At 44.4% G+C, this 23,509-nt stretch overlaps 1 protein-coding gene across 1 annotated transcript in view; it reads right to left on the reverse strand.

The window, feature by feature from the left end:
- ADAMTSL3 (ADAMTS like 3) overlaps nucleotides 1-23,509 on the reverse strand; it is a 187,217-nt gene that overhangs the window by 163,383 nt on the left and 325 nt on the right. Inside the window, exon 2 of the mRNA XM_033100157.1 lies at nucleotides 22,202-22,303. Within this exon, the coding sequence (XP_032956048.1) occupies nucleotides 22,202-22,270 (69 nt within the window). The 5' untranslated portion in view covers nucleotides 22,271-22,303. The remainder of the gene's footprint in view (nucleotides 1-22,201; nucleotides 22,304-23,509) is intronic.

Below are 23,509 nucleotides of genomic sequence, written 5' to 3' on the forward strand. Positions count from 1 at the left end.
GGTTTATGGATTTAAGTTGGTATCTTTTTAAGGTATAATTTTAATTTCTCGACAATATACAGAATAATTAATCTTTTGAGTGCTTAAAACATCAGCATACCATTCCCTGCTTGTTTGACATGGAAACGTCACTTAGTTTTAAGTCCTGAATAAACATAGGATTAGTTTTACTAATGGCACCGGATACGTGGAATGTCATAAACTACACAAAGGTGAAGACACTGGACACCTGTTAAAATTGGTGACGGATCCTCAAGGTCAGACAGGGGTTAGATTTGCAGTTAGGGACCCAGCGGTCCAGCCCACCTGCACAAGAAACTGTGTGGCTCTCAGCATGTCCCTTCCCGTCTCTAGGTCTTACTCACCACACAGTTAAAAAGAGGAGACCGAGCTAGATGAGCTCCAGAATTCCTCACAACAGAAGGAAAATCAGGCATGGAGATGAAGGGGCAGTAGTTTTGTTTCTTTACTGTTTTTATACCACCAAAGGGATACCGTTAGTAGGAATTTAGAAAGCACAGAGTGGGGCTCCCTGTACAGTTGGAGCAGAGAGAGAAGCGGGGGGAAGCTGGAGAGGCAGTCATTGGCTGGATCTTGAAGTGGGGGGTAGGGGGATCTGGTCAACAGACCATGAAGCCAATGTTTATCCTTATTAAGTAGAGAAGTGAAACGATGATTATGGAGAATGGACTGGAGCAGGAGCGAGACAGAAGGCAGGAGACTAGTTAAGCTACTGATACGCCAGGAGGGAAACGATGGTGGCAATGAGGATAGAGGGGGGAAAATGAACCACAGCAAAGTAACGTATCTCAGAACTCAAGAAAAAAATGATGCCTATATATTTGAAATGTTGGGAGAAATAAAAAAAGTTTTAGGAAAAAAAAATATAAATAATCAAAACCTACTTAACAAACAAAATCTCAGTGGTCCTTTAACAGTAAAGACACAAAATCTGTATTTCATATTCTTCCCATGAAGAAAACAACAGATCCAGAAGGTTTCAGACCTGAGGTCTACAAAACATTCAAAGTGTAAACAATTCCAATCTTTAAAAAAACTCTTTCAAAGAAGAGAAAAAAGGAACACCCAATAATTCATTCTATGAGATCATAACCTTGATAACAAAACCAGACAAGAGCAATACAAGAAAGAAATTACATATCAATCTCACCTTTGAAATGAATGCAAAATTCCTAAATAAAGTATCACCACAATAAATCTAACGCTGTACAAAAAGAAACCATCAACAGTAGAACGGATCAATAAATTGTGGTATATTTATGCCCTGGAACACAACAGAGCAGTGAAAATGAATGATCTCAACTTCACACATCAACAGAGGAAATTTTTAACCAGAACACTGAGCAGAAGACACATAGTATGATTTCATTCACATAAAATTCAGTAAAGGCTGACACCATATGATGTATTATTTTGGGATACATACTCAAGTGGTTAAAGGAAGTACAGACACAAAATTCACCTTCTGCTGTGGTGACTCCTGAGCAGAGAGAAGGATATAAGAAGGAAGGAACATTGAGAGGCTTCAGGGGTACATTCCATTCTATTACTTGCATAGGGGGTACACAGGTGTTTATTATGTCATTATTCCTGGGCCACCCTATGTATGGCTGTGCAAGTCGGACACTACACCCCTGCATATGGCCGTCTTCCTTCGCACATCATGATTTATAAATCATTTTGTGTGTGTGTGTGTGTGTGTGTGTGTGTGTATGCCTATATATACCGGGGGTGCCAAAAAAAATGTATACACGACTTGTATTCATCTTTTGTTATCAGTGTATATTGAGCATTACCACTGTAATATGGGTTTTTCCTTTCTTAAAATGTGTATACATATTTGTGTGTGTGTGTGTGTGTGTGTGTGTGTGTGTATGTGTGTGTGTGTGTGTATATATAGAGAAAATGTATATATTAATTTGTATATATATTACATATTTTGTGTATATGTACACTAACTTAAAATAATTTACAACAATTATTATATATAATAAGTTTTAAGTCAGACCTGCCTGTACAAATATGCCTGTTTATATTTACCACTAGATAAACACAACCTTTTATATAATGGGAAAGTGGTGGATTATTGAATACATTGCTCAGGACAAGAGGCAGACTTTCAGAGAAAAAGGCAAACTCAGATCTCTCCTCAATCAATGCATGAAAATCATTTTCATATGAATAAAAAAGTAAATGTTAAACTCTATAGTACATATGTGTATATATTGTATATGTATGTGTGTATAAAATTCCACCATTTTCTAGAATCAAAAATTGGGAAAGAAAAGTCTGAGATATCAATCTGATTGTTTTCCTGTTGTAAGTTACTTTTTCTCTTATCTGGAATTCCTGAACGTATTCATACAATAGCCAATTTAAATTATTTGATTAAGAAATCTCACCTCTGGCCTCCTAAAAGACAGTTCCTATTGAGTGCTTTCTTTACATGTGTGTGGGCCATACTTCCTTGTTTCTTTGCGTGTCTCAAATTTTTGTTCAAAATGACATTTTAAATACCATAGGCTACTAGAAAATATAAAATCACGTACCATGCTTCCCCGAAAATAAGACCGGGTCTTACATTAATTTTTGCTCCAAAAGACACATTAGGGCTTATGTTCAGGGGATGTCATCCTGAAAACTCATGCTGGGGCTTGTTTTCCGGTGAGGTCTTATTTTCGGGAAAGCCAGTATGTGGCTGGCATTATATTTCTATTGAATAATGATGCTACATAGGGTTCTGCAGTTCTTATTCTCTGAATGATGTAAGAAGAAATCCCACGGATCCGAGACAGGGGGTGTTTCCAACACTCCTTACTCACCGAGGTGCAGTGTTGGGTTCAAGACTAAGCAGATGATACCTAAAGCGGCTTCAGAAAGGAATCAGCAAGACCCCGTGTATCACGGACTCCATGCCTGAGAAGGGGGTCCCACCCCCACATCAATTATTGGCTCTGAGGAGAAGGGCCAACACCCTCAAACCAGTGTGAAAGACCCAACTGCAAGGACACCCCTAAAAATTCCCACAGTCCCATGACTGCCACAATGAAACGGAAACGAAACTGAACAACGTAACACAACTTGATGCTTGAACAAGAAACCATAAAACAGCACAAACGTTCTAAACATAATACATGCAACCTAGGACATGAGACGTCTTCCACGTGTTACTGTGAGCAGCGGCAATGCAAACATAAATCAGTGTGACTACTTCTATTTCTTAGACTTAGTTGATGTCTGACTGTTACCACAAATATGTGTGACCCCTCCTGTAGCAAGTCCATGTCGACAGGAAGAACTGACCAATTTCGTTGGTTATGTCTAGGAGTAACTGAAATGTGAGTGAATCACAACCATTCTTTACAAGGGAACCGGTCTACATCCCTGTTTAAAAACAGTTCTGTTCTGATGAAAAGTGTCTTTAAGTGTTCAGAAGGAAAAATGGTGTAGCGGCTCGAGGCCTGCCTGCATCTCCTCAGGGGTTTGTGACAGGTTGTAAAAGAGAGGCGTCTGCTACTCGGCTTAGAGCAGAAACCCAGGCTGTGGAGATGAGGCCAGAGCAGAAGGAAGGTGGAGGGAGGACGAGCTAGCGGCCAGAGAGGGGCTGGAAAGAGCCCACCGTGGGGTTTCCAGACGTCCACGGGAAGTCGCAGGGAAAGACGGTTTCATTTCCTGGGGCCTCACTCTCGCTTTGCTGTCCTCTGTAAAGACACAGGAGCAGGAAGAAACTGCCACCTTACTGAATGCCTACAGTGTGCCAGCCAAGTGCTAGATACCTGACACAGTTTATCTAAATCAACCTCAAGTCAGTGAATAGCAGCCCCCTTTTTCAATTAAGGGAGAAAAATGGCAGTTCACGAGGTAAAGAGAGCTGTCTTAGTTTCACGGTTAGGAAGTGGCAGAGCCTGCTGGAAAACTCATCCATTTCCCCTTCACAGGGCCATGCAGGACACAACACCATTTTCATGGGTGGGCAAAAAAAATATAGGAGGCTGAACATTTAGAACAGGGGTATCCAAACTTTTTTCAACGTTTTTCACCAAGGGCCATACATGGTAAAATATACAAACAGCCGGGCCACTCACTCGAGGTGAAGTACGTATTGCCTCACCTGGTTTACTTAAGTAAACTAAATATATTTTTGGAATTTGCTGCAGGCCAATAAAAAATGGATTGCGGGCCACAGTTGGCCCGCGGGCCGCAGTTTGGACACCCCTGATTTAGAAGAAAACATAAGACGATATCTGTGCGGCATCAAAGTAAGAAGGAACTTCCTCAAAAAGACATACAAAAAGGAAAACTATAAACGATAAGATGAATAGTCATCCGTTCATTCATTCAATAACTATTTTTGAACATCTGCCACCTGCCATACACTGCTGTAGGCATTCAGGACACAATATGAACAAGAGACCAATGTCCCTGCTCTCCAGGAACTAATCTGCTAGGGAGACACTCCATTAAAATTCAAATAAACATTTTGTTCACCATGAACGCTAAAAATATAGGGAAAAGATATATAACAAAGGATCAGTATCTAACATATCTAAAGGACATCTACAAATAAATGAGATGATAACAAAAAAAGAATCATGGCAAAAGGTATGAACAAGCAATTCACAGAAGGGGAAATCCAAATGCCAGTAAACTTGAAAAGATGGGTATTTTTGCTTTGGATTTCAAATCTACTAGAAAGCGCTGAAGTTGGAATATCAGCATGAAGTGTGGAGCCAGAGACATACCGCACTATTATATGAGGAATAGACCTTACATGTTTTTTTCCCAAAAACAGAATGAGAAAACAAAAACAAAAGTTAATATTAAATGATGTCAAAGTCGAAGGCTAAACCAGGCCTTCAAGACGTTTCAGGGCAAAGGCTGTCCCATGTGAGAGTGCCAAGCTTTAAAAATATGGAGCAAGTGTGGAAAAGGGCGGAGGGACAGGGGATTACTGAACTTGGAGAGTGAGGGCGTGGGAGAAGCACAGGGTACAGCCCTGGATGGATTTGGGGGTGGCTGGATCTGCGACCCAGCAAAGCTACATCAGGACTCATTCTATGACTCTCGTGATATCTGTTTGTCTCCCCATCTCAACATGAACTTCTTCCAGGGCAGAGAGCGTGGCCTCCATCGAGGCCTCACGATGTGCAGGGATCTGTGCTAGCCCGTGAGGGGCCCAAAGGAAAGCAGGCATAGACCCGGGGAGTGAGGGAGAAAACTGAAATGTGCAATTCAGGCAGAGAGCAAAGACAGGCATAGAGACAACTCGATTTCAGAGCAAGACACAGAAGGGCAATACTGATGGTAGTGAGAGGATGGGGAAAGACTCTGGCAATGCCTTGAATCTTGAAAGACAGCTAGGATGAAGATCAAAGAGGCAAGGGGAGGAAGGATGGAGAGGAGAGGAGAAGGAGGGGAGGAACGCGTGAGGCACACGCTCGGTTTGACCGGAGCAAGGGCCATGAAGAACTGCAGTATTTGGAGGAAACGGTCAGCCACATACAAGGGCAGAGTGAGAACTCGACGATATGCCTGTCTCATGATCACAAATAGGAGGTCTGAACAAGTATCTACTTTCTTTCACGCTCCACTCCTCCCACCCGCCCACTAAGGCGAGTTTCATCTTGGCTCAAAGGAATGACTGGTTTTACTGAGCCAATACCTTCAAATGAAACTGTGGCCAAAGTCCAAGTATTTCCAAGTGAATTCCCTTGTGCTCCCAAACCTCTGGTTAAGATCAGGCACGCTCTGAGACGTCCTCCTCCACTGGTCTATGACGAAGGCCGTGTGTCCACTTGACCACAGGCTGGGTAAGGACCCAGTGAGAAGAGCGGATGGGAAGCCGATCAGAATGGATTCACATTTCTTTACAAGTTATAAACAACACATTCTTGTAAGTGAAGAAATAAACACAGCTCACTTCTAAGAAAGCAAACATTCGTAAGAAAGTCGTTAAGATGACATCTGCTCTCTGGTGGAAAATGTAAGGAAAACAGCATGATTCAGGCCAAGCCAAGGGAAAGACCAATTAGTGTTATTTAGACTACAGCACTATCGTGCTTCCTTGTACAATAAATAATCAGAGTCTCTCTACCCTTTAATGCCGCTCTTCTCCGACTAGACACCAAACGCTTCCTTCTTCGAACACACCAGTCTATTCATACTCAGTGTCAACAAAGGATGAACAATGTTGGTAGGCTCCTTTGGCAGACCTGACATATTGGGGAAGAAAGGTAAAAAGGGATAGAACTGAAGAGTGAAAGAGTGAGAAAAGAAAGAAAAGAAGTAAAGGAATATGTGCCCAAGGTAGTGACAGGTAGAGGGACTCAGCCACTAGCCACTCGCACTGATGCTATAGCTTGTCCAGGGCAAAACATTAAGTGAACTAGAGACACGGGTCTATCTCAGCTTTGACCCTCACTTGTCCGGAGACCTTCATTAGATCTGTTTTGGGATCCATGATCTTTGATGCTCTGTTTATCTGATCCCTGAGTTTTTAAACACCCAACTGCTCTACCCCATACTATGGCATAGAGAAAGCAGAGAAGTCAGCTACAATCATGAGCCCACCCCCAGAGTCACAGGGTCAAAGAGGGACATAGAGGAAGATTCCACCAAGGAAACACAGGAATCCTAAATGTGTACACGCTAAATAACAGAGTTCCAAAATACCTGGAGCAAAAACGGTAAAATTGGGAAAAAAAAAAAAAAAAGGACAAATCCACAATTAGAGTTGGGAATTTCAACACCCTTCTCCCAGCAACTCATTCAATAACTAGATAGAAAATCATCAAGGACATAAAAGAACTAAACAACATCATCAACCAACAAAATGTAACTGACATTTAAAGAACACTTGACCCGACAAAAGCAAAATCCACATTCTTTTCAAATGTCCATGGAACATTCACCAAGACAGACCATATTTTTGGACACAAAACAAACCTCAACAAAAAGTACAGACTGAAAAAGAAGGGAAAAAAGGTGACATCATCACCTGTTTAATCACATCCTGTTCATCCCATTGGTGAGAGAGGTATCCCCACCTTACAGCTATAGGAACAGCCAGACGTACAACACCCTACACCGAACAGAGGGCATAGACAACATTTTTTTAATGACATATACTCATAGCGCAAGGGAAGAGGACACTGCATACCATGCAGGACCACACAGGGGTTCCACCTGCGAACAAAGTGAATAAGACGGGACAGAGTGAAGCAATCTCTGTAATATCAAGAGGGTGAGGTGACCTCTGGTTCCTTCAGGAGGTTGTGAGTGGCGTTTTTGAGTAATTCTGCAGGCTGGCAGGGAACTGAAACCCACTACTCAAGTTAAGCAGGAACTTTGCCTGGCCCTCTTGATAAGGAAGGTGTTTGACGAGGGGACCATATCCATGGGGGCAGAATGGGGAAGAGAACTTGCTGTTACGCCATTCAAAGCCCTTCCTGGTTTCCCAGATGTCAAGGCAGCACATAATAATGGGTTTTGGTTTTAGGCTTTACACCACATTGTCTAGTTAGAGAATCCTAAGGAACACACACACACACACCTAGAACTACTGGTTTCCCCGAAAATAAGACCTAACCGGAAAAAAAGCCCTAACATGATTTTTCAGGATGACATCCCCTGAACATAAGCCCTAATGTGTCTTTTGGAGCACAACTTAATATAAAACCCAGTCTTATTTTTGGGGAAACACGATAATATTTGAATTTAGAAAGGTTGTAGGGTATGAGAACAACACACAAAAATCAACTGTTTCTGTGCACTAACAACTAACACGCGGATAATGAAGTGAAAAACCCAACACCACTGACAACCACTCCAAAAATATGAAATATTTAGCTACAAATACAAAAAAATTCAGGATTTTATAAAACACAAAAAAAGTCAAAATAGATCTAGATAATAAAAAGACAGACCATGTTCATGGATTGGGAGACTCAACAAAGTAAAAATAATAATCCTCAAATGGACCAATAGGTTTAACACAATTTCTATCAAAATTCCAGAAACACTTTTTGTATATATAGACAAGCTTATTTAAAATGTATATGGAAATGTACTGCAACTATGACAGCTAAAATAATTTTGATAAGAATAAAGTGGAAGGAATCACAGTACTCAATTTTAATATTATATATCTACTGTAATAAAAATAGCATGGTGTTGAAGCATGGAAAAACACACAGCTCGATGGAACAAAATAGATTCTGGAAACAGACTCACATAAATATCTCCATCTGATTTTTTGACAAAAGGAGCAAAAGTCATTCAATGGAGGAAGGACAATCTTTCCAACAAATGAGGCTGGAACAATTGGAAATACGTAGACAAAAATAGGTCTTGACTTTAACCTCACACTTCATACGAATTAATTCAAAATGGGATCATGAATTTCAATGTAAAAATGCAAAGGTACAAAGCTTTTAGAAGAAAGCACAGGAGAAAGTCTTCAAGACCTAGACCTAGACAAAGAGCTCTTAGCTATGACCAAAAAAAAAAAAAAAAAAAATCCACAAATGAAAAAAATTGATAAATTGGATCTTTTCAAAATTGAAAACTTTTGTTCTACAAAAGACCCTAATAAGAGGATTTTTAAAATGAAGCTATAAATCAGGGGAAACTGTCTACAAACCACATATCCCCATTAAGGGAATTCTAACGCACCAAAGGAGCTAAAACTCCTTCATATATACTCACCCTACTAAAGAGAAAGGAAAAATCTATGAATTCTAAATGCTGAACACAGATTAGGACTCCATTTGCATGTTTACTGCCAACTCTAGTCTCATATTACTTTCCATTAAGATCATTCTCTCTCTTGACCTCATCAGGGACTGTCGGTGAATGGACTTTTAATTAAATCTCAGAATTATGTGCTAATCCCACAGTCTTACATTATAAAACAGAGCTCCGAGCTCAGTCAGTACTTCCACATGACAGTTTAAAAAAAGATGCCATGCGTCTTTTGAAGGGCAAGCTTCCCTTGGTTATTCCTTGAGTGGGGAAAAAACCTGTCAACATCTATCAGGGGCTGGCCAAGGAAGAGCCTTGGGAGCCAGGGCTGGGACGAGCATAGAAGAGGACTTGCTGACGACATAGGAAAAACTCAGCAGTGGGGTTCACAAGGACAGAGAGACACTTGGCCTGTCACACTCGAGGACGTCAGCCATGCCCGCTGAGGAAGGACTCATTATCGGTGTTGCTCTGGGTACGTGCCTCTGAGCAGGGGCCTATTTTATCGCTGAACTACAGAAAAACCATGGCTGGTTCATTCCGTAGCATGAGTTGGACTCTTCCTTGCGCCCCAAACGTTCACTTGTCTTTCCCAGCCTCCGGTTGCTAAGCACCGTGGTAAGGGCCCCCCAGGCACCCGTAGTCATCAGCAGGTGCACCCAGGTAAACGGCCTCCTCGAATCAGGGCCTGAGCAGAGCCCGTCAGAGCACGGCTGCCTGCCACTCCGCGTTTCTTCCCTGCTCCGCACATCCAACGTCCTCCTGGCTACGCTGCTAACGCATCCCAGAAAGTGTTTGCAATGTGTGCAGCACAGAGCTTAGCCCAGAAGCTGTGAACAACCATGCCTGTCACATGCCCGGCTTCCCAGAATGAGAAGGGACTGAAGGTCAGCTCAACGCCACCGGGCGACCTCCAAGGCACCCAGCCACAAAGCCTGACCTGAGGAGTGAGGCGAAGTTCTGACGGGGGCCAGGGAGGGTCTGTTTCCATCAGAGGGCCACGGGGAAAGTGGGGATGAGCTGCCACCATACCACAGAGCACGGCTCCATGGAAAGGAAGCACTGTGCTCTAAGTGGGAAGTGTTTGCATGGAAAGGAACAGCCACGGGCACTGGACCTGTCTCCCTCTGCCCACCCCACACATGTCCCCGTCTCGTCTCTCAACCTGAGCAAAGGATGACCACAAATCATTGCCAACAAATGGGCAACCCCTCCTCCAGAAGGACAGTCAAGTCCCACACCCCATTCAGGCTGGCTCCCTCCACCACTAGCTTCAGTCTTCAGTGGGCAGGTCATCCCTCAGCCTCACGGAGAGGCACCAAACCGAGCAGGAAAGGGCGCTTCTCTGACTCTTCCTTCACTGCTCCAAAGAACTCATCTAGGTCCTGTCTCTGGGATCCCCCTGGGTGATGACAAGCAAGTTCTGCTAATAATCGTATCCCCTGCTCCCCATTTACTGGTACCTTATTTTTGGACTTTCACATGTATGGGTCTTTCTTTTCATAAATTATAGATTAAATAAAGCATAATTAAATTATGCTTATCCATTTTATGACATAGCTTAAAATGTACCCCTACATGAACCACACCAACCCTCAGAATTCCCTGTTCTGATAACCAAGGGAGTCACTGCTAAGTGGATTTAAGGGTGACAGCAGTTAAGACGTCTGGACCGCTAGTAAACTAACAACATTTTTAGTGATATCGAGCTCTGGTGAGTAGATGGTGAGAAGGAAACTCTCCCAGGCTTCCAATGGGAGCACAAACTGCAAACCTGGTAACAAAGAAAGGTATTTGTGTACAAAGACGTTCCAGATTCCATGACCGATAGCACGCATAACTACAATATTGATAATACTGATAACTAAAAAGCAACTCAGAGGCAAGACCAGAAAATGGGGAAGCAGAACTCAATGTCATCCAACCCCTGGGTCTATTATTCAGCCAGGAGAAAACTATCTCTGTTTACAGAAACAGCCAGACAAGCAAAGGTCAGCCGGAGTCAAGATAAAAAGAGATGGACTACTGCCCCCTAGGACTAAATAGGAATTAGTGTGAGGAGTGAGTAAAGAACAGAGAGAAATGGCCCGTGTAGAGAGGGGATCCTAGAATATACGCTAGACGGAGATACAATTTATTGTCAACGATCTGTGGAAATTTAGAAAAATGTTAACTGGTCCAACATTCTTGCCATATCAGGAAATTGAGCACTTACAAATTGCACATTTCGAAACTTAAAACTTTACAGGCTGCATTCTCTGAAGAAAAAAATAAATCAGAAATTAAAACAAAATAAGAAATGTTATTTGAAAAATTACCAAATACTCCCCTTTGCTCTGTCCTACACACTTTTTAACTTTTGATGAAATAGAAGGTTTCTAGGAAAAGGTTCATTACCAGAATTGATTAAAGAAGCTAAATAAATAAATTGAATAAAGAAGCTAAATAATCCAATCATATAAAAAGTTTTAAAAAGTTGTCAACGACAAGTACTCCCCCAAAAAAGTCTGTTCCCCACTTATTTTACTATCAATCTTTCAAACCTTCAAGGAACAGGTTACTCCTGTGCTATTTAAATTGATCCAGAAGAGAAAACGTGATGGAAAAGGCTTCCACCCATTTTATGAAGTTAGCAAAAATCTTGATATGAAAACCTGAGAAAGCAATACTAACCAGTATTACTTATGAATACAGATGTACTACTTTTCAACAACACATTTGCAAACCAAATCCAGCTGAATACTAAAAAGACAACACATCATGGCCAAGTCCAGTGAATGCCAAACACATAAGGATGATTCAATATTAGGAAATCTATGAATGTGATTTATCACATTAGAAAGTCTGAGGGGTAAAACATGATGCTTATCGAGATAACTCTGATACCCTACCAACCAAGCAAGCTCGAGTTCCAGCTTTACGTGCACCCCACTGTCGGCAGCTGGTCCAGCAGGGGGACCCACCACCCCAGGAGTGCAGAGCTACACCACCGGGTGGCCAACCAGAATCTGGGAGTATCAACCCCCTCCCTCCAGCCAAATATCAGAGAAGGAGAATCAACACACACAAAAGTTGACAGGGAATGGAGTCGACCAGCTACCGCAGTTTTGGGGTTGTTTTTTTCCAAATTATAACCCCTTTGTGGATCATGAAAATTAATTTAGTAGCTCTTACTTAACCAGTCATTTTTTTCATGGAACCAACTGGAATGGAATGAGTAAAAAAAGCAAATAATGACAGTGAGTCTCTCATAGGAAGGACAAGCATGGTTTCTTGAAACTTCTGTTTCCTGTAACATGAATACATACACATGTACATGCGCTGGCTCATGATGTTTCGCGTGGGTCACAGTCAAGAAGTTGTAAGGAGCACTGAACTGGGGGTAGAGAGGACTCAGTTTCTAGATTTCTCCTTGCTATCGACCAAGGATTAGGCTTAAAGTTAAAGCAAGACAGTAAGGAGGGTACATCCATCTCCTGAAGTAAAGCTGGCCTCACAGCATAAAGGGAGACTTGGCTACAATTCCTCGTTAGTGATGACTCTTCCCAACTCGGTCATCGGCGGTGTAAGATGGTGGTGTGAATGCAGTCATTAAAGCAGGCTCTCCAGAGCTATACTGTCTCAATGAAAAGCCTGGCTTTGTGAGATTCGATTCGATTACTATTCCAAAGTGTCCACTCCCACCCTTCACCCCACACATCCAATCTCGAGGGGAGGAGCAAATCTGCCCAGCCAGGTGATTCTGGGGTTGCCAGGTAACCTGCTCTGGCTTCACTGAAGGTGAAGGTACTTCCCTACCCGCTGACTATGGCTTGGGCTAGGTGAGCTGCTTTGGCCAACGGGACGTTAGCAGAAATGACACAAGCAGAATGACACAAAAAGTACCCTTGGGCATTTGGATTTGATCTTCTGTGTCTCTGTCATCAACAAGAGAAGAACATGTTCTGGTTAACCTGGTCTAACCAAGGAGAAAAAGAGACTCCTGGAGCACAGCTCCATTACAAAGAAGAGAACCCTTACAAGAAAATGCATGCACGGTTTTTTTAAAAAAAACAGGAGGAAACATAAGCAGAATGTAGTCAATGAACAGGTATCACTTGATAAATTAACTCAAAAACTAAAATCCACAAATAAATTATAGACAACCTGGCCTCTCTTTTTAAAAGCTCAAGAAGAAACACAAGAATTTAAAGGAAACGTTTTAAGACAACAGACAAAGTGAGCTTAGGAAAAGAATGGCGAAAATAAAAAACATTAAATTTAAAGACCACATTTTAAAACCTTTCCCAAAACACACACACACACGAAGACAAACATTTTTTTACATAAAAATTATTTCCATCATGTCCAGATAAAAATGGACTTAGTATAAAGAAGAAAAAAATGTAGGTATTATGGCAGACCAAGTGAGGCACATAAAAGGGGGGGAAAAATCATATTGGCCAGAGTCGTCTTCAGTAATAGTCAATATCAAAAGGTACAGAATCAATATGTACCAAGACCTGAAGAAAAATGGAGTAAGAGAACAATAATATTGTTGAATTTTTTTGTATTCTTTTTAAGAAATAGTAACGACACATATGTTGGATCTCCTCGGTTATTTTCTATAATCATTCGTTCGTTTTATACTTCGTCTTGTAGGATACCATTCTGTCTAGCGTCTCCCTGACTGCTTATTCCATTGCGTTGATTTTTGTTGTCTCTAAGGGGTTAGCTGTTTGCTGAAGAACAGCAGGCGAGGACATGAGGTAGGAAATGAGACGAACCAGTCCGTAGCTTCAATACTGCTTTGTCATCTGGCTCATCCTCTTACTAAATATGCTCGTTCTTCTTCTCTAAAGTCACATCTTCCTTTTATTGTCAACATGCAAAAGTCAGTGAGGTTCTCAAGAAACCCCCTTAATCCACAGCCCTTTGCTCTGGAAACCCTCCCCTGACCTTTTCCCACTTCACCATCAGCAGTCTCCCTCTGTGGAGACAACAAAAATTCTGTGTCAACAATTTTCCCCTTCAACACCCTGTCCCTTGCCATTTTTGGTGTCACACTCAGCCTCCCTGGGGACACTACCCACATCTTTCGAGTCCCATGAGGGCCCCCAATTTCACTGATCCTACCACAAGTTTATTAGATGGGCACAACATGTGACAGTCATTCTTAGGGAAATCTGTCCTGCTCACAATCCAAGGAGACACATGTCAGCCTTTAGCATCCTCTGTCACTCAGATCTAGACCTCATGGCACTGAGAAAAAACACTTCACAGCTTGTGTTTGGGGACAGGTGGCATTTCCCTGTTTCCTTGGAGATAAACTTGGTTCTTTTTGTTGTTTGTTTGATGTAGTTTTGAGGGAAGAACTCTTGTTTCTTCTCCATTTTACCAGATGTCATTTAGAACAAAAGAATTTTTCTTCTTGGAACTTGACCAAATAATTTTAAAGACCTTCTAGACTAGTCGAAGCTCTAATAATGGAGAGCAGTCTTGCCTTTGTAAATACTACACACATGACAAAGCTACAATAACTTTAAAAGCATGGTATTAGCACAGAAAGAGACTGGCAGATTGACTAATTACATTCTAAAATAAAAATGTCAATGTTTAAAAATAAACATAACACTAGAAAAAAACAAGAGAGGTACATATATTTTCTCTCAGTATGAGGTTGTTTCTAAGCATGTGCAAAAACAAAGAATTCTTAAGAAACTTAAGTAGACTACTTGAAAATGTTAAATGTCAGTATATCAAAAACATAAATAAAAATAAAATATTAATGGCAAAATAGGAAACTTATTTGCAACATATTAAAGACAAAAGCTTAACACTATATATAAAGAGCACTTACAAACTAATAAGGAATTCTCAATAGAAAAACCGGCAAAAGGATGGATTAAAAAAATCTGTTATTCTACTTTTAATGTCTTAAGGAGACCGTACACAAGAGCAATACTATAAATGACCCAAAAGTATTTTTAAGAATCTCTCACTACTAAGATTTCCTTAAATCTCGTATTGCCAACTATTGCAAAGTAAGGGCACACACTCATAGAAGCTTTCTGGAAGGCGATCTGATAGTATAAATATGAAAGGTCTTAAAATTGCACATAGCTGTTGACCCACAATTATACCTCAAAATACATTTTTCTAGAAATGTATTCAAAGAAAATAACCACAAGTGTGAGCACAGATGGATGTGCAAATATTTACAGCAGCTGTATTTGCAACAGTAAAAAAACTGATCAGCCTGCGTGTTCACCAGGAAAGGATTAGTTAATAAAATATTAACTAATGATGCAATACTACGAAGACATTAAATATTACTAGAGAAAAATATTAATAGCATGTAGAAATATTCCTCACATCATTAAATCTTTAAAAAATTATAATCAAAATGTAGTATAATCACGTCTTATAAGACACATATTTATGTTGCTGTTCTAAGAAGAATATTAGAAATAAACACCACAAAATCCTAACAATTGATAGAATTAAAGGTGATTTTTGTTTTCATCTTTGTCCTTTCCTATGTTTTCCATATTCTCATAATGAGTATGTTTCATCAGGGAGGAAAAACACAATGGAAATTTCAACAGAGTCAAGAGAATTTAGAGTCCTTTAATACTGTAAATAAGTTTTTTATTAATAAAACAGTATTCTTCCTTGTGTTGGAATTATTTTCAAAATAAAGTGCTATTATATTTCTAAATGAAGGCTTGGAGAATAAGTGCATTTCTGAGTATTTGACCACAATAATTTATAGCACACACTGGCTGGAGCAGTTCGGTGCTGACAAATTCCAGAAAGTAATTGCATAAAATATTTGGAGAGGAAACTGCTTTATGCTGCCATGCTATTTATGGAAATTAGCATCTTTGTAAAAATAAACTGAGAGCAATCACAATCATAAACCTTGAAATGTGGTTTCCATAAGATGTTAGCTTTGGTGCTTTCAGACCCACTAGCAATGCAGTGGGAGAACACAGCCTCCTTTTTTTCTATTACGAAACAATTACCTATAATTGGTTTTTTCCTCTTGTATCTTTAATCCCTCCCTTTTTCCTGGCTGCTTCCCTTTGGAGCACATATATACTAAAGTGTTCACTTTGCTTAAAAGAGAAACAAAAAGCCACCACACACAAAACACCTTTCTAATGATCCTGTTTATCTCTCAAACAGTATTCATTCAGGACCTCGCCTTCCACAGTCCACATCTTCCCGAAACTTCTCCTTCCAAAGTAATCAACCATTTCACAAGGTCAGGGTGAGTTTTCACGTTCATGTATCCCTAACATTTGTTCAAAACCTGAAAGAATTTTCAATTCTTCTCTCTCTCTCTCTCTCTCTCTCTCTCTCTCTCTCTCTCCCCCCCCCCCCCCCACGCACTACTTGTCAAGTTCCATCACTTCAGGTTCTTAAAACAGTTTCCACGTCCACATCCCCCTGTGTATGACGAACTCCCCACCCACTCCCTCTAGCGAGTGAGTTGAAGTTCTCACCGTTACCGACCTGGACCAGTGCCGGCAGCCTGCCAAGTCCCCTTTGCTCAAATGCGTCTCCAGGTCCAGTGGGGTCTTGCTGGTACCTCCCACCAGCTTCTGCCCAAAGCCCACAGGACTCCCTGCTGCTCACTGAACCAAGGCCTCTCTATTATTCATGCAGTCAGTGTATTTGTCACGGCCCTCCCCAATGTGGCCACAGACCGTCTTTGTTCATCCTCATCGCGTCCCCCATGCTGCCATGGACCCTACTCTTCAAACCTATGGTGTCCATGGAAGCAGGGAAGAAAAAACAGAGTTTAGAGACATCTCTGAGATGGAATAAATGGGACTTTTTTAGTGACTGAATGGTACAGAGCAGGGTCAACCAAGAAGAAGGCATCAGAGTGAACCCAGGATTCTGGCTTCAAAGACGAGACGTGGGCACTGAGGACCTCCTTTCAGGAAGAGTGAGGTTTGAGGCCCCCAGCCACACCCCCCTGGAGGTGGGGTAGTGGCTCCTGGATGTACTCATCTGCAGCTCATGGAAGAGGCAGACAGAAGCCTCTCAGAGAGAGGCAGCTCCTTCATTTTGGAGACGTCCTCGGGTTGAAAAGACAGACAGGAAAGCCAAGACAGAATTATCAACATTGTGTGTTCTAGTCCATGTTTACGTGTAACAGTTAATGGAAAATAATGGACAACTTTTTATCTTTTCGGTGTACATGCAACCCTACTGGAAGAGAATAACAAAAGCCTAAATTTGAAAACCTGGATAATTATGAGACCTGGGTCCCCCTGGAAAAAACCCCAGGCAAGAGCCTGGGGAGAGAGTGGGGAGAACGTAGGGAGATGGGAAGAAGAGGGCAAAGAGCATGGCTCTGGGGTGGAGCAGCTGTGAAAAAGAGCCAGAGATGAGCCAAAGAAAGAGGCTGAGATGGGAAAGTCAGAGAGGCAGACAGAGGAAAAGGAGGGCAGGTGCCACAGACGACAAACATTCACCCTCCCACTGGACTTCCAGTGGATGTATCACATGGCTCCACCCTACAGTGGCAGGCCTTGGGGACAACTTGGTCATTAGGCGGAGTCTGCCTCCAGGACAAGCGTGGGTCTTGCTGCTCAGACTCCATGATCAGTGTCCACACAGCTTGGCCCACGCATCCAAACTCTCTGTGGAGGACGAGGTCACACAGAAAGTGCACATATGCCATAAAACCCAGCGTGCTGGAAAACCTCTACCCGGAATACAACAGGGTGAAGAGGAGGGTCACAATGTTAGAAAATGAGCAGCAAAGCACATTCCACAAAGAAAAATTATTCTAAGGAAATATTTAAATAAGGAAGCGAAGATGTGAGTTGAAGATGTTCATTGCAGGTGGGTGACAGGAAACTCAACTGACCGGACCATCCTGGAAATGACTCCAACGTCCAATAAAGAAATGTGTTTAACAAATGATGGTGTTTTGGATCCGTAAATGCAAAGAACACAGCCGTTACCAACATGAAAGGTGTGTGTGAGAGACTGACTGGAAACAATGTATAAAACCCTTATGTTTAGCATGATTCCATGTATCGAAAGACACATATATTATATCACGGTTATACATAGAAACGGTCTGGAAGATGACATGAGAAAATGTTTATAGTTAGTATCTGGGTGGCAGTATGAAGGTAAATTTTTTATTTTGATTTTCTCTTCATTTATCAATTTCTTCTATTTTTCTACAATTTAAATGTTTTGTTTGTGTAATTTACCTGCTAGTGGTGAGTGCCTCTACACAGCAGGTCAAGCTATGGCATTGAGCTCAATCACCTGTCATTCTCTCACACGTCTTCCCTGGGCAAGGAACAGCAGGGAAAGTGCCACAGACCTTGGCTCAGGAGTTCTGAGGAAGAAGGATCAGAAGATATGGAGATCATGCATGTGAGAGTAAGAAGAGAAACAGAGGAAAAGGATGCCAAGAAAGAAAAAGAAAAAGGTCTTACCACCAATTATTTGCTATCCTAAGAAGCTGAGGTAAACGGTCAAAGCAAATGTTTATGGATCTCTAACTACCTCTTCAACACAAGTCAACTCACTCAAGAGGAAACAGACACAGGAAACCCTCCCGGGTTGCGTCTGCCACCCTCCTTCTCCTGGGTCAGAAAAGTGGTTTGGAGGAGGCAAGGGAATTCTGTACCTCACGACAACCACCCAAGCTTGGATTCTGCCTTCTGATGTAAAGGAGACGGAGTGAAAGCTAAAGGCAGGAATTACTATTTGTGGTATCAGAGGGAAGAGAATTGCCACCAGGGCCAGAGTCTCCATCAAGATGACAGTCACAGAGCAAAAACACCATCAACAAAGAACCACCAAAATATCCAGAATCACCGAGACCACCACTAGCACTGGCCCTTAGACGAGAGCCAACATGTCTAATTTTAGTATCAAGGTATTCGTTGGGACCTTTCCTGATGCAAAACACTGGGTTTTAGGGGCAAAGCTGATGACGAAGAGGAGTATCCCACATTCTAAAGAGAGGTATCAACATAAGGCAGATATCTCCCTTTGAGCTCACTAAGAAGGCGCAGTAAGTCTTAGTATCACCAGCCACCACCTCACTCGGTCCGTAATCTCTAATGAGGACTGACATGAATAAGAAAAAGAAAAACATCACTCAGAAATTGGGCGTGCCACAAGGAGCGACTGGCAATCCACTCCCAGATGGGCATCTGCTGACACTGGACCTGGCCTGCCCCTGGGCCTACCACAGCAGGAAACGGAGAGCTGGAGGGACCTGGCAGGACTGAAAGAGGAGGCAGAATCCCATAGCCCACTGTGTGTGCACAGCAAGGATGCATGCATTTCCTGGGGATGCACTGGACACACCAAGCGGTGCTGGCTTGAAACCACCCGGCCAGCACCTTACCCAATAGAGCTGCCTGCTGAGCAAGAAAACCGCGGCCTGAGCACCACGAGGCAGTCCAGGGCTGGACCTCCTCCTCCAGGAGCAGGACAGGTCCTGCAGAGGCCGCGAAAGAAGTCACACACACGCTGCCTGGAGGGCAGAAGTCAGTGAGAGCCCGAGGGCAGTGCCAGCTGGCAGAGAAAGGCATCCAGCTAAGGAAAAAGCTGTTTGCCCTTCTCCCCATCCCAACCTCATTTCCAACCCCAGGAAAGCTAGACCCAGGATCATGAAAAGTAAGATGTATTCCAGAGCCAGCCCTCACCACTGGTTGAGGTGATAAGAGAATAAACCACGTGACCCCACGTCAGGCACCTGGAGCCACGTCAAGCCTCCACGAGACAGAATGGAGATGAGACTTAAATCAAGGCGTGAAGGAGGAGGAACCAAAATTTTTAATGGGACTGGACTTTTAATAAATGAAAGTGGATCTGCCCCCTATTTCACTTCCGGCTGAGAATGGACTGGTTTAACGGAGCCCACAATTTATGCCCACAATTGGCTCCCTATTTATGTCCCTCAGAGTTTGGACTCCCGGGTGAAGGAGGCTGGAAGCGTCAGAACAGTAGCAGCTGTGTTCTCAGGGAAGATCGGGGTCCCTAAGGAGAGGGCCCAGAGCAACAGGAAGCTTCCAGAACCCGTGAGACAGGAAGAGGGAGGCCTTCCCAGCTGTCTGGGTGAGGGAAACCGGTAAGCGCCTCCAGAAATGGCCAAGAAAAGAATTAGACAAAAAACAAGACTGCCGACCTCATGCCTTGCTCTGCAATCTATCACAATTTCTTGTGGTCAGCGAATATCAGAGTTTTAAGTTTGAGCTGATTAAATAGAGCAGAACTAGTTTTTAAGAAATCAGTTGGCACATCCCACGCTCCCTGATGTTCACCCTCAAGCATCGCATCGACTAATTCTCTGTCGGCCACTTGATGGCAGCACTTCTAAGGCGAGGGGAGATACTAAGGAACACCTGATGGCTCCCCCCAAAACCAAAATCCCCAAAAACCTCAGAGGGGCGCTGTGCATCACACCCAGGCTGACACTAGAGAGATAAGCGAGTATCCAGCCTGTGGGGAGGGCCCGGGGACTGACCCACAGTCGCTAGAACTCTCCCAGGGCCTGTGCCGCCCCACGTCGCCCCCACCTGCAGGAACCTCCCCTGAGGTCAGGCCCCACCTTCTTCCAGCCTCCGCAGCATTTTCTCTTCTCAGTTGATGCCTCCCGAGTGCCCCCTACAGCTCCACAGAGAAATTACAGGCCCTTGTTTCAAACCCTTGGGACCGCTAACATTTATTGAGGGTGCACTCATGACGTGCCACCCACTGGTTTTGTTTGGTTTGGTTACTTTCTTCTGCTTGACAATGATTTGATTGTTCCAAACAGTTCTATGAGGTAGACACCCGCTCGCTACAGATGTGGAAATTGAGGTGCAAAGATGGTTGCACAACAGGCAGGGAAGTGGTGCTGCTGGGAGTGGAATACGGGACTCCGTGGACGACGGAGAACGCTGGCCTCCCATCTCCTTTTACCGCCTCCTGTGCACACTGCCCCGTACATGGAAACAGCACTGCCAGAGGCACGCAGATATGGAAAAATCCAAAAGAGGCGAGTGATTCAAGCTGGGCAAACACTGCCCTTGGGCCAAAGGTCAACAGACTGCCTCAAAGCACATTTAAATTTTATCGGGTGAAAAGAAGACAAAATGAGATGCCTCAGCCCCACTGACCAGGAACAGATCTCTGAAGCTCTCGTAGCCTGTTTCGGATCCGCGGATGGGACGGAAAAGCAAGTGTCCGCTTTTTGGCCACACACTATACCTTGCCGACCCGAGAAACCTGCAAATTACCCTGAAAAATACTTAGCTTTTGTTCCAATAAAAGATACCTATTAAAATCTGACTGTGGAACAGCATCAGTAAAATGGGATAACGAGAGAGAAGCTGTGCTTCTTATGAGTCACAGAAACCACGGGGCACTGGAGCCAAACAAGGCCAAGAGACTGAAGGGAGAGGCAGAGAAGTCCGATTGACCCACCCCAGGTGTATCTCTGTATTGGAGTGTGCATGACCACTTAACAGACCTTAAAGCCCTTTCTTTGTAAGTGCCAGGCCCTTTGCTAGACGCCGAGGGTACACAGGCCACAGGCCACGTGCCTGAGAATTACATCCGAGAGGGGCTGCCGTTCTCAGGACACAATACTGACCAGATATGTTCTGTACCATTAGATCTGAGGCTACAAACTGCTTGGCCACTTCCAGGCTACAAACACATCTGTCTGACTTCCAATGCTTTAAAAATGAGGAGATGGCACAGAAAATCTGGATGGTCCGGCTCTCCAGAAGAACTGGAGGATCTGGCCATCGTGGGCTGGTGTTCCCACTTGGCCGTGGTTAGCTGGAGTGGAACAGAGGTTGGTCTTCACAGACGAAGCATATGCCATCCACTTTGCCACTGTCTCCAACCCCCCGCCCCCCCACCCATTGTCTCTCAGGCAATGCCAGCTTCGGTCCTTTGTTTGAGTGTGCCCTGTAGGCAAACGAGGACGCAATAGATGAGCTGGGTCCTCCCCGGAGAGCGGGAAAGACAGGAGTCTGCAAAAGGACTGCAAACCAGTGTGATTGATATGTGTTGACAGAAGTAAACTCCAAATACTTACTTAGTGGCCGAGCTAAGGCCAGACCCTGAGCTCTGCCCATTCATTGTGCTCTGTCCTCCCGCAGCCCAGCCTCTGTGTGCCTATACGCACAGACATTCTGGACTAAAAAGACAGGGCCCACCACAGCCCCACGTCATCGCTGGCATGCCGTACCCACACTGGTATTAAGGCTCAGGACTCAGAGAAGACCCAAGGAATTGGGGTCCTTTCTACAGCTAAACCAACCAGAAATACCATCAGCTGAAGGTAAGAGAGAACATGAGATTCTCTCTAGTATCAGGTTAATTCGAATCATACCACGTTTCAGGTGCTCTAGAACCTGCATGCTGTTAAGAACGCAGGAATACCTACAATGCCTCTTCCCCTCCCTCTTACCTGCAGGAGGGCAGAGTGCATGAAGACCATCCATCTCAGCAGCCACCAGGGGCTGCTCCAGGAAGCCATGGGGTCCAGTCTCCTGGGGGTCTCACTGGTAGCCTACAAAAGAGGAAAGAGTTCTTTTCCAACCAGCTCTGGCCCCAGGAGCAGCACCCATGACTTAACAGGCCAATCGGAGGGAGATTGGAAAGGTGTGTGTTGGTCTGGGCTGGGGTTACCTACCACCCGGTACAGGCTGGCTTTAGATGAGTCCACGCCAAGGTCAGGAGGACAACTGGACCTGCCTCCAGTTGGCAACCCACATCTCTAGCCCTCTAGAAGCTGAGACATCTCTGCACCAGCCACTTTCCAGCCCATTTGTCAGCAGCAGGGTGTGGCGGTTGGCATCTGACTCAGGAAGCCAGCCTGGAGCCAAGGGTTAGGGCACCTGCCAGCTTCTGTTACTTCAGGCAAAAATGAGTGGAAGGCCAACTAAACCAGCCCAGCGAGGGGAAGGGACCTGCCTAAGGTCACACAGTAAGACAGGGACTACTCTGGGACTGGAATGCCGGTCTTCTGCTAGTTCAGGGCTTTCCCCACCAGGTGACACCGCGCGCCCTCAGAGCCCCAGACCTGCATGCAGCCAGAGGCCTACAGGGGAGTTAGGGAGGTGCGGCCGGCACAACCTCAGCGCCGGCCAGCACAGTCTCCCCAACAGTAGGTGAGGGAGAACCGGCACGGGCCCTCCGAGACTGGGAGCGCGGCGAGGGGTTTCCTCAGAGTCCTCCTGCCGGTTTACAGGGAAATCTGTGTGAGTCGAGACTGGAAAAGCCGAGGTCACACTCGCCTCGCGCTTCGCCTCGCGGGCGCCTTGGCGGAGCCGGTGTCCGGGGGCGGGTCGGTGGCTCCTCTCCATCTGGAGAAAGCATTAAGGGCCTGGCCTAATGCGATCCGCAAATGTGCTGCAGCTTCCGACCTGGGGCGGCGACTCTGGGCTGAAGGGAGGCGGCCGGGCCGGGCCGGGGCCCGCGCACCCCTCGGTCGCCCGCACAGCGGTCCCAACGCTCGGCACACCCTCCGCGACCCGCAGCCACGACGCCGCTCCTCCCGCGCCGGGCCGCGTCCGGCTCAGCCCGCGCCCACTGTCCACGCCCGGCGCGTCTCCTCGGCCCTTGGCGCTCTCGGCACTCGCCACTCGCGGCCAACCTGCCGGACCTTCCGACGCTCAAGGCTACTGGCGGCCGTCACCCCAAACCTGAAAGACCCCCTTCCAAAACAACTCCAGGGCGCCTCTCCGCCCGCGCGTGCTCCTCCTGTCCCTTCCCG

This window comes from Rhinolophus ferrumequinum, chromosome 28 (assembly GCF_004115265.2).
Source record: "Rhinolophus ferrumequinum isolate MPI-CBG mRhiFer1 chromosome 28, mRhiFer1_v1.p, whole genome shotgun sequence".
Taxonomy (NCBI): Eukaryota; Metazoa; Chordata; class Mammalia; order Chiroptera; family Rhinolophidae; genus Rhinolophus; species Rhinolophus ferrumequinum.